This window comes from Miscanthus floridulus, chromosome 18 (assembly GCF_019320115.1).
Source record: "Miscanthus floridulus cultivar M001 chromosome 18, ASM1932011v1, whole genome shotgun sequence".
NCBI lineage: Eukaryota > Viridiplantae > Streptophyta > Magnoliopsida > Poales > Poaceae > Miscanthus > Miscanthus floridulus.
Genome location: NC_089597.1, coordinates 135,688,692 through 135,705,834, shown reverse-complemented (window position 1 = coordinate 135,705,834; position 17,143 = coordinate 135,688,692). Strand labels below are relative to the sequence as shown.

The 17,143-nt window shown below is 49.6% G+C and overlaps 2 protein-coding genes and 1 pseudogene across 3 annotated transcripts; 2 read left to right on the top strand and 1 right to left on the bottom strand.

The window, feature by feature from the left end:
- Positions 1-8,282: 8,282 nt before the first annotated feature.
- LOC136521222 (uncharacterized) lies at positions 8,283-11,445 on the top strand. Of its 2 annotated transcripts, none has more exons than XM_066514929.1 (6): positions 8,283-8,677; positions 9,386-9,542; positions 9,646-9,757; positions 9,841-9,902; positions 10,057-10,410; positions 10,507-11,445. In XM_066514929.1, the coding sequence occupies exons 2-6, from the start codon at positions 9,393-9,395 to the stop codon at positions 11,182-11,184; spliced, it is 1,356 nt and encodes a 451-aa protein (XP_066371026.1). In that variant the 5' UTR covers positions 8,283-8,677; positions 9,386-9,392; the 3' UTR covers positions 11,185-11,445. The 2 variants fall into 2 exon arrangements, with proteins under 2 accessions (XP_066371026.1, XP_066371025.1); XM_066514928.1 differs by having other exon boundaries at positions 8,285-8,677; positions 9,386-9,511.
- A 1,093-nt stretch (positions 11,446-12,538) lies between these two features.
- On the bottom strand, positions 12,539-14,967 carry LOC136520788 (disease resistance protein Pik-2-like). The gene has a single exon (XM_066514437.1). The coding sequence runs from the start codon at positions 14,828-14,830 to the stop codon at positions 13,637-13,639; it is 1,194 nt and encodes a 397-aa protein (XP_066370534.1). The 5' UTR covers positions 14,831-14,967; the 3' UTR covers positions 12,539-13,636.
- Positions 14,968-15,381: 414 nt separating this feature from the next.
- LOC136524775 (leucoanthocyanidin dioxygenase-like) lies at positions 15,382-16,197 on the top strand (annotated as a pseudogene).
- The last annotated feature ends 946 nt before the right edge of the window (positions 16,198-17,143 follow it).

Here is a 17,143-nt window from a genome sequence, read left to right as displayed (position 1 = left end):
GAGTCCTTGGCATCGCTGGCGATGACCGAGCACTGAGGAGTGAGGACTCCCCGGCGTTGCTGGTGATGACCGAGCACCGAGGAGTTCTCGGTGAAGCTGATGATGCCTGAGCACCGAGGAGTCCTCGGCGAAACTGGCGAGGTCCGAGCATCGAGGAGTGAGGAGTCCTCGGGGTTGCTAGCGATGATCGAGCACTGAGGAGTCCCCGGCATCGCTGGCGATGATCGAACACCGAGGAGTCCCTGGCGTAAGCGATGATATCCGAGCATCGAGGAGCGAGGAGTCCTCGGCGTCGCTGGTGATGACCGAGCACCAAGGAGCGAGGAGTCCCCAGCGTCGCTGGCGATGACCGAGCACCGAGGAGTCCCCGGCGTCGTTGGCGATGACCGAGCACCGAGGAGTCCCCGGCTTAGGCGGTGATGTCTGAGCGCTGAGGAGTTCCCGGCGAAGCTGGCAATGCCCGAGCACCGAGGAGTCCTCAGCGAAGCTGGTGAGGTCCGAGCACCGAGGAGCGAGGAGTCCCTAGGGTCACTAGCGATGACCGAGCACCGATGAGCGAGGAGTCCCCGGCGTCACTGGCGATGACTGAGCACCGAGGAGTCCCCGGCATAAGCGGTGATGTCCGAGCACCGAGGAGCGAGGAATCCCCGGCATCGCTGGTGATGACCGATCACCGTGGAGCGAGGAGTCCCCGGCGTCGCTGGCGATGATCGAGCACCGAGGAGCGAGGAGTCCCCGGCATCGCTGGCGATGACCGAGCTCCGAGGAGCGAGGAGTCCCCAGTGTAGGCGACGATGACCGAGCACCGAGGAGTGAGGAGTCCCCGGCGTAGGCGACGATGATCGAGCACCGAGGAGCGAGGAGTCCCCAGCGTCGCTGGCGATGACCGAGCACCGAGGAGCGAGGAGTCCCCGGTGTCGCTGGCGATGACCGAGCACCGAGGAGCGAGGAGTCCCCGATGTAGGCGGCGATGACCGAGCACCGAGGAGCGAGGAGTCCCTAGCGTCGCTGGTGATGTCCGAGCACCAAGGAGTCCCCAGCGTCGCTGGCGATGATCGAGCACCGAGGAGTCCCTGGCGTAGGGGGCCATGTTCGAGCACCGAGGAGTCCTAGAGTCCCCGACGTAGCTGGCGACGTCCGTGCGGTGAAGTGTGCCCACTTACTCCTCGAGCACGAAGAAACCGAGCGCCGAGGAGTCCCCGACGTCGCTGGCGATGAAGCACGAGCGACAAACAGTCTGGTCAACTGGTCGGCAGTGAAGTGAGCATTGAGTAGAAGTAACCGGTGAACAGTCGATCAACTGGTCGGCGACGAAGTCCATGAACCTAGCGGTCTGACCAGTTGATCGGTGGAGAAGTCCGAGCGCCAGGTGGTCCGATCACCTAGACGATGATCCTATAATACAAACTTGTAGAACGGGTAGTACATGATGTAAAAATATATGAACTCCGGAGAAAAAATAGCGTATGTAGCTTGACAATCAGTTGGAGCGAAGATGTATTTAATATAAACCGCCCGAATAGTTAGTGTGTAGCTGAGTCCCAACCCTAGCTAGCCTGTTAACCATAACACAGAGCGCGGAGCCCGTGCACGTGTAGGAGGAACATGCGTGACCAAGGAGCCGCTGCCGACCACCCATAACGCAGAGCGCGGAACCCATAGCACGTGTAGGGAGGAGCCGGAGACAGGGCCGTCTCTGGAGGCGTCCGAGCATCAATAGGACTGTTCGGGGGTTCAAAAAATTGTTTGGAGAGCAAATATAGAGAAAACAGTTCGAAGAAACATTATGGCGATTAACGAAGATTAGAGAATATTTAGAAAAATATTAAAGCGTGACTTAGCTTTAGACAGAAAGTCTGGTCGGCGGCGTATGGCGCTATCTGGTCGGTGAGAGGATGGATGTCTTCAACCTAGTCGACGGATCTGCCCCTCAGGGCATGTTGGTAAGCGGCGGCGACGTTGGTGAACCCGAAGGGTAGAGCTGTAACCCCAAGAGTTTCCTGAGCAGCCTCTGATAGATGAAGGCGACCTCGGAAGTGGTTCTAAGATCGGATCTGCAGTTGCAGGCGCGCGGGTGGTCGGAGCAGAAATGATCTGCACCGGCTCGAGGAGCTCTCTGACTCCATCAGTGTTGATGACCCACGAGATGGAGCCGATCGTGAAGATCTGGCCAGGCTACGGAAGGGACGAAGAGCCTACGAAAAAAAGCCATCTTGTTCGACAAGGAAAGCAGCACGCAAAGCCCCTACCTGGCGCGTCAACTGTCGACAGAATATAATCGGCAGTCCTCCGAGGAGTATCCCACGAAGGTAGATTGATTGGCAGAGGAGCGTGAGATCAAGAACAAGAAGGCAACAGAGGCACACGAGTTAGACAGGTTCAGGTCGTCAGTATGACGTAATACCCTACTCTTGTGGTTTGTTGGTTTGTATTCGCTATCGTATGATGTTGCGTGAGTTTGGAGGGGGTCCCTGCCCGCCTTATATAGTCCGGGGAGCAGGGTTATAAGTCGGTTAGATCTGAGAGATAACCGGACAGTAATAACTGATTATAGGAATCTTGAGATCATACATATCCTAACAGATCTCGTAGTATCTTCAGGATATCTTCCAGATGTCTTGCAGAAGGCGCCGACCAGAGTCGTGCCTCGCAAAGCTTCGTCTTGTGGGCTGGGCCGCCCCTGAGGGCGCAACCCATGTGGTCTACCGTGGATACCGGGGGCCATACCCCCACAGGCACGTTGCCTGAACCAATATAAACACTGTGTCATTGAGTGCTAGGCCATCTCCGATCATAATGTACGACAAAACTACAAATATTTACGTGTTGGTCACTTTCTGCACCGACAAATAAGGTGCTTGATATTTTGCACCACTTATTTTTGTTTTATTTCCTTTTTAAGGAAGTGGAAACATGGGAACCCACACAATTAATTGCATATATAATAACTCCATAATTCACTCCTTGCGCCGCCTGTTCCTCCTCTTGTGACCGCTAGCTAGACCAAATCATTATCGGCCGTCCGTAGCGGCGCACCTGAGGGCACCACAGCCAAAAGTGAGGAGGAAGGGAGCGGGCAGTGGGCAAAACGGCCAACGGCGAGGTTGTCACCACTGCCGGAGCGATGGACGAGGCTGCGGCGGGTTAGGGTTTCATGGTCGGTGGGCTTAGCAGGGGCCCAGGGCGTCGGACGGTCCAACGGTGGTGCCGGGTTGAGGGGCGATGAGCGAGGCAGCGATGGCGCCGCCGAGTGGACGGAGGGAGATAACCAGATGGACGGTGTCGGCGGGGTGGAGGAGGGAGGGCGAGGAGTTGCCGACGAACTTCTCGATTGGGATCAGGGAAGGGCAAGATAGACTATAATCAGGACAATATCCAATTCCATTTTGTATTTGCCGCATTTGTTTAATCTAAGTTTTTTTTAAAAGTATCTTGTTGATTTTTAGATTGTAAGAAAGCTAAAGGTTCCAAGCCAATTGTAGAGTTTAGCATACGGATCTGTTTTGTTGCAGTTGCGACTGTGACGGCAAGTGTCCTTTGTGGGGCATTGTAGCGCTGCTTTAGTGCAGCCAAACAGATCCCATCCAATCACTTTTGCGTGGCTAGATCTATTTACGAGCCATCCGATCCAGCCCGATCGGTTAAAAAAAAGATTCATTTAAGGCATCGAGTGGGTTTGGAGTCTCTGGACCCTAATTTGTAATCCGAGACAACTATGGGACTGAGCAAACTAAAGGTAACCTATTGACCTAAAGCCCAACTAAACCCAACCTGACATAAGAAATGGCACCACTACCGCTCGGACTTCCGAACAAATCAGATCCGTCGAACGATCCATCTATCTACAAAAGTTATTTTCGTACGTGTCCTGTTAATTATTTATACCCGTTAATTATTCTTTTTTAATTTCACGTCCTGAACATTTAAACGATCGCATGTTCCACCTTCTCGACCTCCGCGAGGGGATGGCATCACCGACCTCTCTTGTTAGATGTTACGTAGATTACATTTTATTTTGTTGCCCAACTAACGTTGCAACATCCAACTAAGGGCCTTGTATGAAAATAAAACACATGTGCACACAGGACCGTCCGCGCTTGCTCATGAAACACTTGCAACAAGAAAGTATTTTCTGTAACATACGTCTGAAGCAGATGAAACATTGGAACATACGCTTGCAATGTATGTGTATATCCACTACAACGTATGCAACATCTATATAAAAGCACTTGCAACATATGTCTGAAGTAAATAAAACGTTCTGAATAGATGCTTGCAACATACGTGTATAGCCATTGCAACGATACGATATCCAGATCTACTTTTGTAACATCCGTATTACGCACATAGGGACCGTCTGCACCCACTCATGAAACACTTGCAATATGAAAACACTTCCTGCAATATACGTCTGAAGCAGATAAAACATTTGGAACATACTCTTGCAACATATGTGTATAGCCACTTAAACATATGCAACATTCAGATAAAACACTAGCAACATGCGTATGAAGTAGATGAAATATTTTGAATAGACACTCGCAACATACGTGTATGGCCATTACAACATATGCAACATCTAGATCTACTTTTTTTTTGCAACATCCATATGGAATACTTACAACATACATCTAGAACATCTGAAACACGCCGACACAGTCTTTCGGAGGTGCTCATAGGGGTAGGTTTTGCATACGTGTATTCATAGGGGTGAGCGTACGTGCGTGTTGAGTGTCTGCGTTTGTACTTATGTAATTCGCAAAAAAAATGTTTACAACATACGCTTTTAGTGCAACATGGGCGGGCGGCGCGATGAACTGGCGCGGTGGAGGCGGCCCTGCGAGACGGCCGTAGCAGCGAGGCGCACGACAGCCGGGGCGAATTTGCGTGGGCCGAAGTGAGTAACGACGTAGGCGGGCAGGGTGCGCGGAGCGGGGCGCGCGGAGATGTTCGTTCGTCCGAACGGACGCCCGCTTTGTAGCATTACCGTTAGAGATACTGCATGATGAAATTTTGGCACAGTGGTGACCGGTTAATCAAGCAAAATAAATTATTAAACCGGCCATACAAATATTTTATATGTGGCTCTAACATACCAATGCACATACTGAAATGGTTGCTATTTTTGTTAACTATGCTAAGTTGACTCACAATATGATCATGTTCATGTATATTTGAGGTATATAATTAATTTTGGACCAAAGGCACTTTTGTGCACATCCATGCAACTATAGACGGTGGCCATACATTGCTCTAGCTGGTCATTCAGTACAACTCTCCATGCATGTCGATTACGTCCTCTTCTAGTTTACATGTATGTCACGTTTTCACGTTCTAAACTTCTGATGATTCCTTCGTACATACGTGTACATGCACATATTTATCTTGTGTCCATGGATTAAAATATAACCAGGCCCACTGAGCAGCCGGTGCAACCTGGAGTAACGACATGGGCGCGGCGCGGTGCGCATTGTAGTCCGTCCGGACGCTTAAAACAAATCAACCCGATAGCTTCTGGATTTAAAAAACGCGGGTGCACAGTCTGAGCGGTCGGTCCGGACGCCCCTTTCCTAGCGTTACCGCGTAAGAAAAGAGCGGTCGGTCCGTCCGGACGCCCATTTCCTAGCATTACCACGTAAGAAAACATGAGAAATAACCCAACCCTAACTGTCGCGTTTTCCCATCTAGTGGGTGGTTTGGCCCAACGGCCCCATTTGCTGGTTTGAAACTTGGCTGAAAAATACTGTTTCGGCTGATTTGTTGTGAGAGAAAAACACTGTAGCGGCTGAAACTGGCTGAATCTCCAGAGGAGAACCAGCCGGCTGGTTCGCTTGAACCAGACCAGCGAACAAGACCAACAAAAAAAAAATAGCCCGACGCTATGTTAACATGAGAAATACTCTTTCAATTTTAAATTGTTTTGACTTTTCTGATACATTACTTCTATTATGTAAGTAGATAACAAAAACTATATGCTTAGAAAAACTAAAATGCCTCCTAATTTAAGATGGAGGGAGTAGTAAAACTGGGGTTCTGCATGTTTGTTTCCAACAGGATTCCAAAATCTCTAACTGAACTGAACAACGCTTATATAAATATATAAATAAATAGCTGGATTCATGCACCTACTAGGCCTAGTCACGTATAATTGTCACCAAAAAAAAAAAAACTAGTCACGTATACGTGTGCCTTTGAAACCAATCCTCCGGTGTGGGGCTGGATATTCTTGATTATCCCCTGAACCAATTAATGGTCCGCACTCTTTGTACACTCATTTTCTTGTTTTTTGTTCCACTCCATATATGTACTATATCAAAAACTTCCAAACAGGATGGGTTTTTTTTTTCTTTTTCTGTGAACTGCGCTTTGCAACCTGTCGAGCTTGCGTCCACAAATTTGTCAGCAAAATCTCTGGTGCATGTGTGACATAAGTTGTGTATAGCTGAAAGCGACGCGAGTCATGCATACATGTTTCGGATAAATGGTCCAAGATATTCTGAGCATCATGCATTAGACTCAACTCAACCAAACTTAAGTTGAAAAGCTTGACACTGCAATTCTAGTCAGATTTTGGTTGACTTAGGGTCAGTTTGCACCACATGAACTTAGCACGAATCGCAAAATAATTTTTGCAAGAATCAGTTTATAGGGGAAAAAATATAGCAACATAAAAGGTTTTACGGCATTCCAAAGAGGCCTTTACTAGAATGGCACACATCGTTATCTCTAATAAGCATATCTGTATGGTTTTAGTTGTACTGTTGCTGGACCCATTGAGGTCGTTGTTGCTCTGTCCAAATTTATCTACTACTCCCGCCTCTAAATAAATCAGTACCTATATCTGTCAAAAGAAATCGGTACCTATAACCGGTCACTCTCTTGCCAGACTTGTTTTTGAAAGAAAAAAAAATACTCATATGGCTTGAGTAAAAAAAAAAAGAATAAAAATGAGATGAAAGGGTTTGCTAGGCTCAGTGGATGACTGCTCCAATTGACAGATGGGTTAATTATTAATGGAGATTAGCTAAGCTTTGCACATCACTCTAAACTCTAATCTTGACTCTAGACAGCCAGACAGGCTTGCTAGTAAAGAGAAACAAAAGAGAAAATTAAGATCCTATTCGTTTCTCTTATAATTCATTTTTTTAAACTTATTTTTTTAATTAAAACAGTATTTTTCTCAAGTACCAAATCAGTCCTCTTTGTTCTTCGGCAAAGCAAACGGGCCTAAAATAAACTTGTGGCCAGGGATGCTTTGGCAGCGAACGTAACACCGGCCACAAGGTAGTGGCGTGGGCCCGCCGCCTCCCGCGCAGATCTTTCTGGACCTCGGGCGATTGGTTGGGTGGCGGGGTGGACACGTGGCGTGACGTGGCTGCGAAAAAGCGCAGCGGGAAAAGGGGGACGGAGATACTTGTGGCCACGCTTTTGCCGCCACGGATTTTTTCTTTTTCTTTCCTTCCTCTGCACAGCACAGTGTACTATATTATTGTATTTTTCTAATAAATATAAATGCAAATATAAAATGCTCTTGGAATTTCCTGTGGCCAGAAGTAGCACGAGCGACGACTGGCGTGGATGGACAGAGCGGAGGGAGGGGGAAACGCCACTCACTCGTGCTTACTTTCTTTTTCTTCCTTTTTATCTAAATAAATAAATAACTGGGGTCAAGTTTATCCAAAAAAAGAAATATCTGCACAGCCTCTCCTCTTTGAACGGCTGCAGATATTTGAAGGGTTTTTCTTTTTCCTGTGCTGCTTCCCGCTCTATTTTCAACATGTGGATCATACGAGAACCCTATATACGCACCAATCATTTTAGTTGGCCAATCCTAAAATTAGACAAACTTAATGTAGTGTATGTATGCCTATCTCCGTCTATATTGTTATCTCAAAAATAAAACAAAAATCTCGGAAATTCTAAAATTCGAATACGAGATCTTTACTTTACTGTATTTTTTCTGCTGCTTTTTGAGGAACTGAATGAATTTCGTTGGAATCTTATACTGAATAATCTGTATTACGGATGAGATGGATAACCACCAACCACCCTGCACCGGGAATGGGGAAAAAGGGTCCCTCTCTCCAAAAGGAAAAACAGAGGGGCCAGAACGGAAAAATATCCGGAGAGGGCGGACGTGGGCCCCCTCCCCTCCCGGGGCGTCCCCAGCCACTAGTTCCCTGGGTCTTCTGGAAATTTCCGGCCCTGACAGGGGGGCCCCACGTCCGACGTGGCCCGCCTCCCCTCCCCTGCCCCCAAAAATCTCGCCGCTCCCACTCCTCTCCCTCTCCCTCGCCATTTCCATTCCCATTTCCTTCCCTTCCGCTTCCCTTGCCTTGCCAGCCAGGGTGAGGCTCCACCGGTTCCTCTACGCCGCGTCTTCCTCCCTGCCTCCGGGCTCTCCAGATTCTCCCCGCGGCTGGCCGATTTTTTCCATTTCTTCCCTTTTCCTGCTGAGTTTGTTTTCTGGCCAGCCAAGAAGCGATTTTTAGTGCCTCCTTGGCGATCCCGGCCGCGAAGGCAGCGAATTTCCACGACCTCGGCCTCCAGTTTCTGTTGCTGCCGCAGGCGCCGCCTGCTCCCGCGCTGGGCTCTCCTCCGTGCGCACGAGCCTGCCAAGGGGAAGCGGAGATTTGAGCTCCGGACCCGCCTCATGGCGTCAATGGCGCAGGTCGAGGTGAACATCTCACTCCTTTTCCCCCACTTCGCTTCATTCTTTCCTGTCGGTGTTGGCAACTTCGCGTCTGTGTAAATCTCCCCCTTTTTTTCGGCGTGGTGAATGAACAAGTAGGAGCGGTGCTTTTTTTTGTTGTGCCGATTGGGTTTCAGATTTCCTTTCTAAATATATTTCCCATGTGGATTTTTTGGTAAAAAAAATGTTTTTAAGTGCCAGTATTTTATTGCCCTCTTAAAAAGAAATGTGCTGTTTCCAGATGCTTCTCCTTCGGGTTTGGGTTGCACGCCAATCATGGTATCCCTAGAGGGTTCTAGAACGAGATGGCCAAGTACATAATTAAAGATATCTGGCACACGCGTAAGGGTACAATGCCTAATTCGGAAAAATAATAATAAAATGTGTGTTTACCACTTCTGGTAGTTTTTTGTACTGTACTCATTTCCCTTTTTACTATGGTAACTTGTCTTTCATTTAATCCATCAGTGAATCATTATAAGCCAATAGGCAAAGTTCAGCTTTAGCAGCTCCCACCCATCCTATTATTACCAGCTCCTTTACATGCCTCCTAACTTGACTCCTAACTTGATGCCGTTTGAGGGATCAGATCCTTTAGCAAGCTCAAATCTGGACATTTTTGCATGGTAAAATTTCGCATGATTTTGACTCATTAAAAGACAAGCACTAATATTTGTTTCCTGTTCCTTCCAGGAAAGAAATGTGTTGGATTCAGCTGGTCTGCCAATTGACAAAAGGCTGCTGCCGGATGCTGTCCAATCTCCCCTGGTGGATGATGCGATGCAACCCAAGGAGGGGGCGGATGGGTATCCTGTCAAGGTACCCATTTCTTGTCCCACTTTTGACATCAGTATGCAAATGCTAGTTGGTTCTTTTGAGTGTGGGCGCGGGCTATCTTATAGCACTGTCACAAATTCACCATGCCTAATGAACACCTGCCTTGATTCAAGTAGGCTCGGAAGCCTTACACGATCACGAAACAGCGAGAGAAGTGGACAGAGGAAGAGCATGGGAAGTTCCTGGAGGCTCTGAAGCTTTATGGTCGGTCGTGGCGCCAGATACAAGGTGCGTGTAGAATTCATGTGTGACCTTACGTTAGAGCACATTGGTGGTGATTAGTTTTCTGATTTGTCCAAACTGTTCTCTAGAACACATTGGCACAAAGACTGCTGTCCAGATTCGGAGCCACGCTCAGAAGTTTTTCTCCAAGGTGCTTTCATGTGCCTGTGTTTAATTTAGCTGCTACTACTGCATTCACATTAGTATACCATTACATGTGCTTGTACAGATGAGATTTTCTAGCAGCTACCTCTGACTACTGATTATTCTCTCCTATTTCTCATGCTGATTTACTAACTGTGCAGGTGGTGCGTGAACCTGGGGCATGTAATGCAATTGAGATCCCACCCCCTAGGCCAAAGAGAAAACCACTGCACCCATACCCTCGCAAGTGTGCTGACTCCACCATGGCAAATCCTCCAATGGGCGAACCGAAGAATGCTCCTATTTCATTATCATCTGGTTCTGACCAAGAGAATGGTTCACCTGTGTCGGTGTTGTCTGCGATGCAGTCGGATGCTTTTGGATCATCAGTATCAAACCCGTCAACGGGGTGTACGTCCCCTGCGTCATCAGATGATGGGAATAATGTCGCTGAGGTAGTGAATGGGGAGGAAAATTTAGTCACTCAGCAAATAGAAGGTGATCGATCCCCTCAGGTAAAGAAACATTCATCCTATCGATTGTGTTTTCAAATGGGCTAACCTGACAAATGAGCATGTTTGCTTATGTGGTCTGGTATGTTTCGATTACAGGAATTAAAGCAGGACAACAGTGACGGTGAGTTGTCTGAAGAAGATTCATCACGAGTCCAAGAAACCAGTTTGAAGCTTTTTGGGAGGACAGTTATCATCCCAGACCCAAAGAAAGTTTGTTCCTCGGATGGGGGAGCTGGAGTTGGAGATGGTGAGAAAGACACTCATTCTTCTACACAAGAAATGTTGCAAGCATCCTCGGTTGGAGGCGTGGCAGCATACCCTTCCCATAATGGATGGATTCTCCCATTCCATTCTTTCCCTGTTCATATGTATGAGTCGGGGGATGCTAGGATTTCCCCTCTTCATATATGGTGGCCTTACTATGGTTTTTCGGTCGGCCATCCAAGAGGTTTTGGCACAGGGCTGCATAACGAAGGTGCCAGTGAGTGTGATACCAGCAAAAGCCCATCGGTTGAATCTAGTTCAGATTGCATGGGCAATGTTCAGACGACAACCCCTACCAACTGCAAAGTTGTGAAGGAGTCACTTGGGCCACTTCAGACACCAGAGTCAGGTCCGAGTGTTGAGTTGAAACCGAGCGCAAACTCGGCCTTCGTAAGAGTGAAGCCGAGCAGCAGCAGCAGAGACCAACCACCGCTAAGGGGATTCGTGCCATACAAAAGATGTAAGTCGAATAACCCAACCCAACGAGATATTTGTCTGCAGCTAATTTGACTCAAGATTGATTGATCCTGAACAGTAGACTCGAGTGGCACACAGCCCTTGTTTCCTGCTTGCAGCCTAATGTAAGTTGCTGTAGGCTGGTGCAGTTACCTAGTGTAGACTGAACAGAGGTTCTGCAGGGTTGCTGATCTCTGACCTGTTATGTTGTTGTATAAGGAAATCAGATTTTGTTGAACTCTCTTGTTCAGAGTTAATGACTTAATTCCTAATGGAAATTGATTTATGAATGAATATGGCAATGCTGTGCTTGTAGTTGCATTGTGTCCTGTAAGATCGTTTTGGTATTGAACACTAGTTTTCATTGAAAGCGAACTCTGGTGCCGGGCACTAACCTCATGCCTGGCCTACAGTGGGCCTGGCCTGCGTGTGCCACTGTTTCATGCAAAAGCAAACATTGTTTCGGCTGAAACGATCGTGGATTATTACTGTTGGTTGGTTTGATGTGAGCGAAAAATAATGTTTTGACTTATAATCCACGATCATTTACGACCCGGCGAACAGGCTTAGGATGCTGACCCCTCCTACCCTTTTGATGAAGTGCTAGTTTTATATCGGTGATTGATCAGTACGGAGTTGGTCTGCAATCTGAGTAGCAGTGAATGCATGCCGTGAGCACGTGAACTCTGAAGAAAGTTTCTGCTGATGCTCTCTGAACTGTGGATATAGGACCTGATTGTCAGTGAAGCAGTTTTTTTTTTTTTTTTTTTTTTTTTTTTTTTTTTTTTTTTTTTTTGCCCTTAAGGGCATGTGCTCTTGTGCTGTGGTCTGTGGATCCCTGGATGTGCATCACGATGCGAGAGACAAGTATGCAGCCAAACTCTTACTATTATGAAGTTTCATATGCTTTTGGCCCTGTTCGCTTATCTTATAATTCGTTTTTTTAGCTTGTTTTTTAGTCGGAACAGTATTTTTCTCTCACAACAAATCAGCTGAAACAGTGTTTCGGTTTGTTTTTTCAGCGAAGCGAACGAGGCACTTACGGAAAGAGAGTGCTATATAAGTACTCTGTGATTATATGCCTTGAAACTTAAAAGTGAATAATTTATTAACAGAATAGTACGTCTCAGCTTTATGATTGGAACTTTGACCTTCGCCATCGATATTGTTATGCGGTCATGCAGCAGATTTAAGCGTTGCATTTAAGCGACGAAATGAAAGAAGAAGCAAGAAGAATGCATTTACGCCCTGTTCGTTTAGCTTATAAGTCGTATTTTTTCGGCCAACGAATATTATTTTTCTCTTACACCAAATCAGCCAACAGTACTTTCAGTCATGGCTTATCAACTGAGCGAACAGGGCATTAAGCGTTGCATGGCACGCAGACCTCCAGATAATACTATTATTTGATACTATTAAATCATACGACTATTTGAAGTAATACTATTATTTGATCACGGAATCAAATAATACTACTATTTGAAAAGGATTGGTTCGGCTATTTATTTATTATACTATACAAGGAAAAAAAGGAAAACAGTGGATCAGGGCGAGCGTGCTTGCACAAGCTTCAGCACAGGTCTCTGATGACGCTCCAACAGGTCAATTTGTCGCTGCATGTATTGCTTGCGTGCGTCGGTGTATCCCTTGAGCCACACTTCCTTGAGAAGCTTCAAATTATTTAGCCCAGAAATCTGCAAGGATGACTGTGATCCCCGGGAGAAGTGGACCTTGAGCACCCCAACGCTCCACGAACCAAGGTCCAGATCATCAAACTTTATACGTAATATGGAGCTACACTGAATCTCGACAACCCGGGCTTCTCTCCAGCTGCGGCCAATGTGGAGGTCACCGCCTTGGATCAGCCTGATCCGAAGATGATGTATGAAAAGTATCTTACGTGCATCTTGAGGGTTTGGAAACTCCTCTGGCTTTGCTATAGTCATATCAAGCTTGAGCTTTCGCCTAATGGAAAGCTCCCCGATCCTGATCCAGACTAGCTGGGTGATGTCATCCAAGTTGCCATAATCCTTGTCAAGCTCCACCGACACAGATTTCAGATGGGCATGACCAGAGACGGCAGAACAGAACTCCTTGATGTTTCCCTTGTTGATGCCAGACACGCAGAGCTTGCGCAATTGGGTGAGTAAGCTTCTTGACCTCCTGGAAGATGGCCTTATTACCACATTGAGCATTGACCTTGACAACACCAAGAGTATGCAAGACAGCCAGCTTTCCAATATCTGCAGGAACCGTAACACCAGCTACAGGTCCATTATTATCATCAAGTCCACCGCCGCCGCGTCTGCACAACTTGGACAAGAAGCTGGATACCAAACCACGTGGCCTGTTGTTGCCTGCGCCTGGTGGCAGGAGAACCGGGCCGTGCTATTGGTACCACCTACTGTTGGTGTTGCTTCAATTGTTGCTGCCGCTGCTGGTAAGATTGTGACTGATTGTGCTGATGATGATGCCGTGCTATCATCCCGACCTCCTTCTGTTGGTGTTACTGCCGTCGCGGCTTGACCTGACCATCTGCTGGTAGTAGTAGGACATCACCTTCCCAATCCCACGCTTCAGTTGTTGTGCCGGCACGAGTGTACCGTAGCTTCTGTAGCTTGGTGATAACTGGTGGCAATGTTACTACACGGGTGTGTCTGACGTCCATAGTCTGCAGCTGCCTCAGGCCACCCGTTGAACTCGGCAGACGAGTAATGTCTCTACAGCCTCGTAGTGAGAGAAACTTGACATCCAGAGTCAGTAGCTTGGCAATCCGCTCAAGGTGTTCATCTTTTACATCTTTTGCATCCTCAAGATCCAGCACCCGAAGCAGTCTCATATTCACTTTTTTGTTAGAGATGAAGAATGACTTCCACTCCCCAAAAACAGTCAAGGACCGCAGCCGTGAAAAATCGATGCTCTCATATACAATCTCGTTTCTGTCCCAGCTGCTCCTTATGGTGAGGTGTTGTCCACCACGTTGCGAGTTGAGGCTGCAATGCCCCTCCAATGCAAAGACACGGTTATCTTCCATTCGCTGAGAGATGTACTCATGGAAGAAACCATCGATTTGACATAAGCCCTTATTGCTTGATGACTGCAGGATATTGATCCAGTTGACGAGCTCAGAGATGAATTTTCCCCCAATCTCCTCAGAAGTTCTACCATCGGAAGTGTCCCTGCAGTAACCCTCTGCGATCCACCTCCATAGCAAACGCCGCAACCTGATGTTCTTCTCTGGAGGAAAGATTGACAGGTAGAAAACGCATTGCTTGATTGAATCTGAGCAAGCATCAACGCAGCAGTGCATCCAAGAAAACAGGGGTCTTAACCCATGGAATTCTGGATCCCTCTCCAGTGTGCCCATAAAGTTGTCACTCAACCGGCCTGTTCGCTGGTTGATTTCTAGACTGATAAACCTGATTGATGCTGGTTCGTTGCGAAAAGAAAACACTGGTGGACTGATAAACCCTGTCTCAAACCAACGAGCGAACTCGGACCACTCTGTACTGCACTCACGCCGGCCGGACGAGCTCGCTCCACTCTGTACTGCACTCACGCCGTGTCCCTCTCGCGTGTGCGCGAGGAGCAGCCGGACGCATGGCGGTGGCCGGACCCGAGGCCGGGGCCGTCGGAGCCGTGGCCACGGTCGGTCGGACTCGGACCCGTGTGCGGGGGTGGGCGGAGACGGCCGGGCCATGGTTAGTCAGGAGATGTGTGTAGGAGAGGTGGACTGGCCCGGCCGGAGCAGTGGGCGGCGACAGGTGGCGTGGAGGCGGCCGGGGCGAGGGCGGCGTGGGCAGAGGCGGCCGTGCGAGGGCGATCGGTTGTTGCGGGGTGAAGGAAACAGCGGAAGAGGAGAACAGAGGAAGGGGACTTGACTGACGTATGGACCCATATCTACAGTGACTTAACAGATTTGTTTTTACTCCTCGTGTTTCTCCAACCAATGGGCCCACATCTACAGTGTCTTAACCAGATTTTGTTGAACTCTCCTGTTCAAAGTTAATTAACTCCTAATGGAAACTGATTTATGAATGAACATGACAATGCTGTGATTCCACATACGCTGTGCCTGTATGACGACCATTTTGGTATTTTTTTTGAAAGACACTGCATCACAGTCAAGCGGCCTGTTCGCTGTTCGCTGGTTGGTTTCTGGACTGGTTTGGGCTGGCTGGTGCTGATTTACTGTGAGAGAAAAACACTGTTGGCTGGCTGGTTTGGGCTGGCTGAAACCAACAAGCGAACATGCTGAAGGAAAGAAAGAGAGTTCATGTATAGAAAAGAGTAAATTACACGGCCGGTCCTTAAAGTATTGAGTGATTTTTATCTGGGTCACCAAACTATGAAATCGTACGTTTGGCTACCTAATGTATTTAAGTGATCTCATTCAGGTCCAAAATAGACACGACAAGGGTTAGAAGCTGACGTGGTGGTCACGTGGACATGATTTGAACATAAAACCCGAGCCGAGGGTCCACGGTACCCAGTGTCCACTTCCTCCTCCGCCGTCGACGGGGACGCCGCCATCCCGCTCGAGCGTGGAGGCTCTGAGCGGCCTCTCCGCCATCCCGCTCGAGTACGTCCGTCCCGCCGATGAGCGAGCCGGCCTCGGGGACGCCTTCGACCTGGCGCGCACCCATGCCAACGACCACACCGCGCCGCGGATCCCCGTCGTCGACATCTCCCCTTCTTGGACGCCACCAGCAGCGGGATGCGTGCGTGGAGGCCGTGCGCGCCGCCGCCGACGACTGGGGCGTCATGCACATTGCCGGCCACGACATCCCCGCCGAGCTCATGGACCGCCTCCGCGCCGCCGGAGCCGTCTTCTTCGCCCTCCCCATCCAGGACAAGGAGGCCTACGCCAACGACCCCGTCGCCGGCCGCCTGCAGGGCTACGGTAGCCGCCTCGCCACCAACACCTCCTAGGCAGAGGCAGGAGACGAACATGAACAGAAGCAGCAGGACCTCGACCTCCTCCTGCAGTTCAAGATCAACTACTACCCGAGGTGCCCACAGTCGGAGCTGGCCATCGGCGTCGAGGCCCACACGGACGTCAAATAGCTTGCGCTCGTAGCTCATCCACATCCTTGCGCTTCTCCCTGACCCGGTCGCGTCGTCTCTAGCCGGCAAAATCGATCGTACGCCGGAGTTTCGCCGCTGCTGTCCATCATCGCCACCACAAGCATCTCCGTCGTGGCTAGCCCGCTACGAAGAGGTTGGTGGCGATGGACAGTGAGGGCAGCCACGGCACGAGCGGCACGCCCCACACCTTGGGTGCCCGCAGCTGGATGCCCAGCGTGCCGGCCGCCCACGCCGGCACCAGCACCACGTAGCCCTGCCACCGCTCTGGCGACGTGCCCCAGTACGCGGCGATGCCGATGGACGACGCGATGATGAGCAGCAGCAGCGCCGTGAACCGCAACGCGTGCGTCCAGGTCGTCACGCCTCGCACGTAGTATCACCGGACGAGCAGCGCCGTGGCCATCATCATGAAGATGAAGAGCATGCTGACGGAGAGCAGGCTGGAGAGGACGTCGAGGCTGGAGAAGAGGCCGATGCAGGCGTTAAAGACGGCGATCCCGGAGGCCCCGCAAGGCGGTCCCGGAGGCGGGCGGGGGTCTCGCCCAGCGCCCGACGGTACGCGCCCCAGCTCGCGAACGACGGCTCTAGGAAGAAGTCGTCCCTGTGCCATCGCCATTAGCTCCTCGCTGGTACCGTCGCCGCGGCCTTGCCTGCGCCCTCGTCGTACTCCACCGGCGCGGACATCTCCGCGGCCGCCATGTACCCGTGGCTGCTACGAGGATGCTTAGGGCCCGAGGCCGGCGCCCATGGCCATGCCCAAGTCGATGCCGAGGCCCAGCGATGGCGCACCGCCCATGGCCGTGCAAGAGATAGCTGGCTTCGCGACGAGTGTAGGCATGGGGCGCGGCTTGCGGGAGCCGTTGCATGTCTCACGGGTTTTCTGTTCAAATCATGTCCACGTCAGCTTCTAACCCTCCTTGTGTCT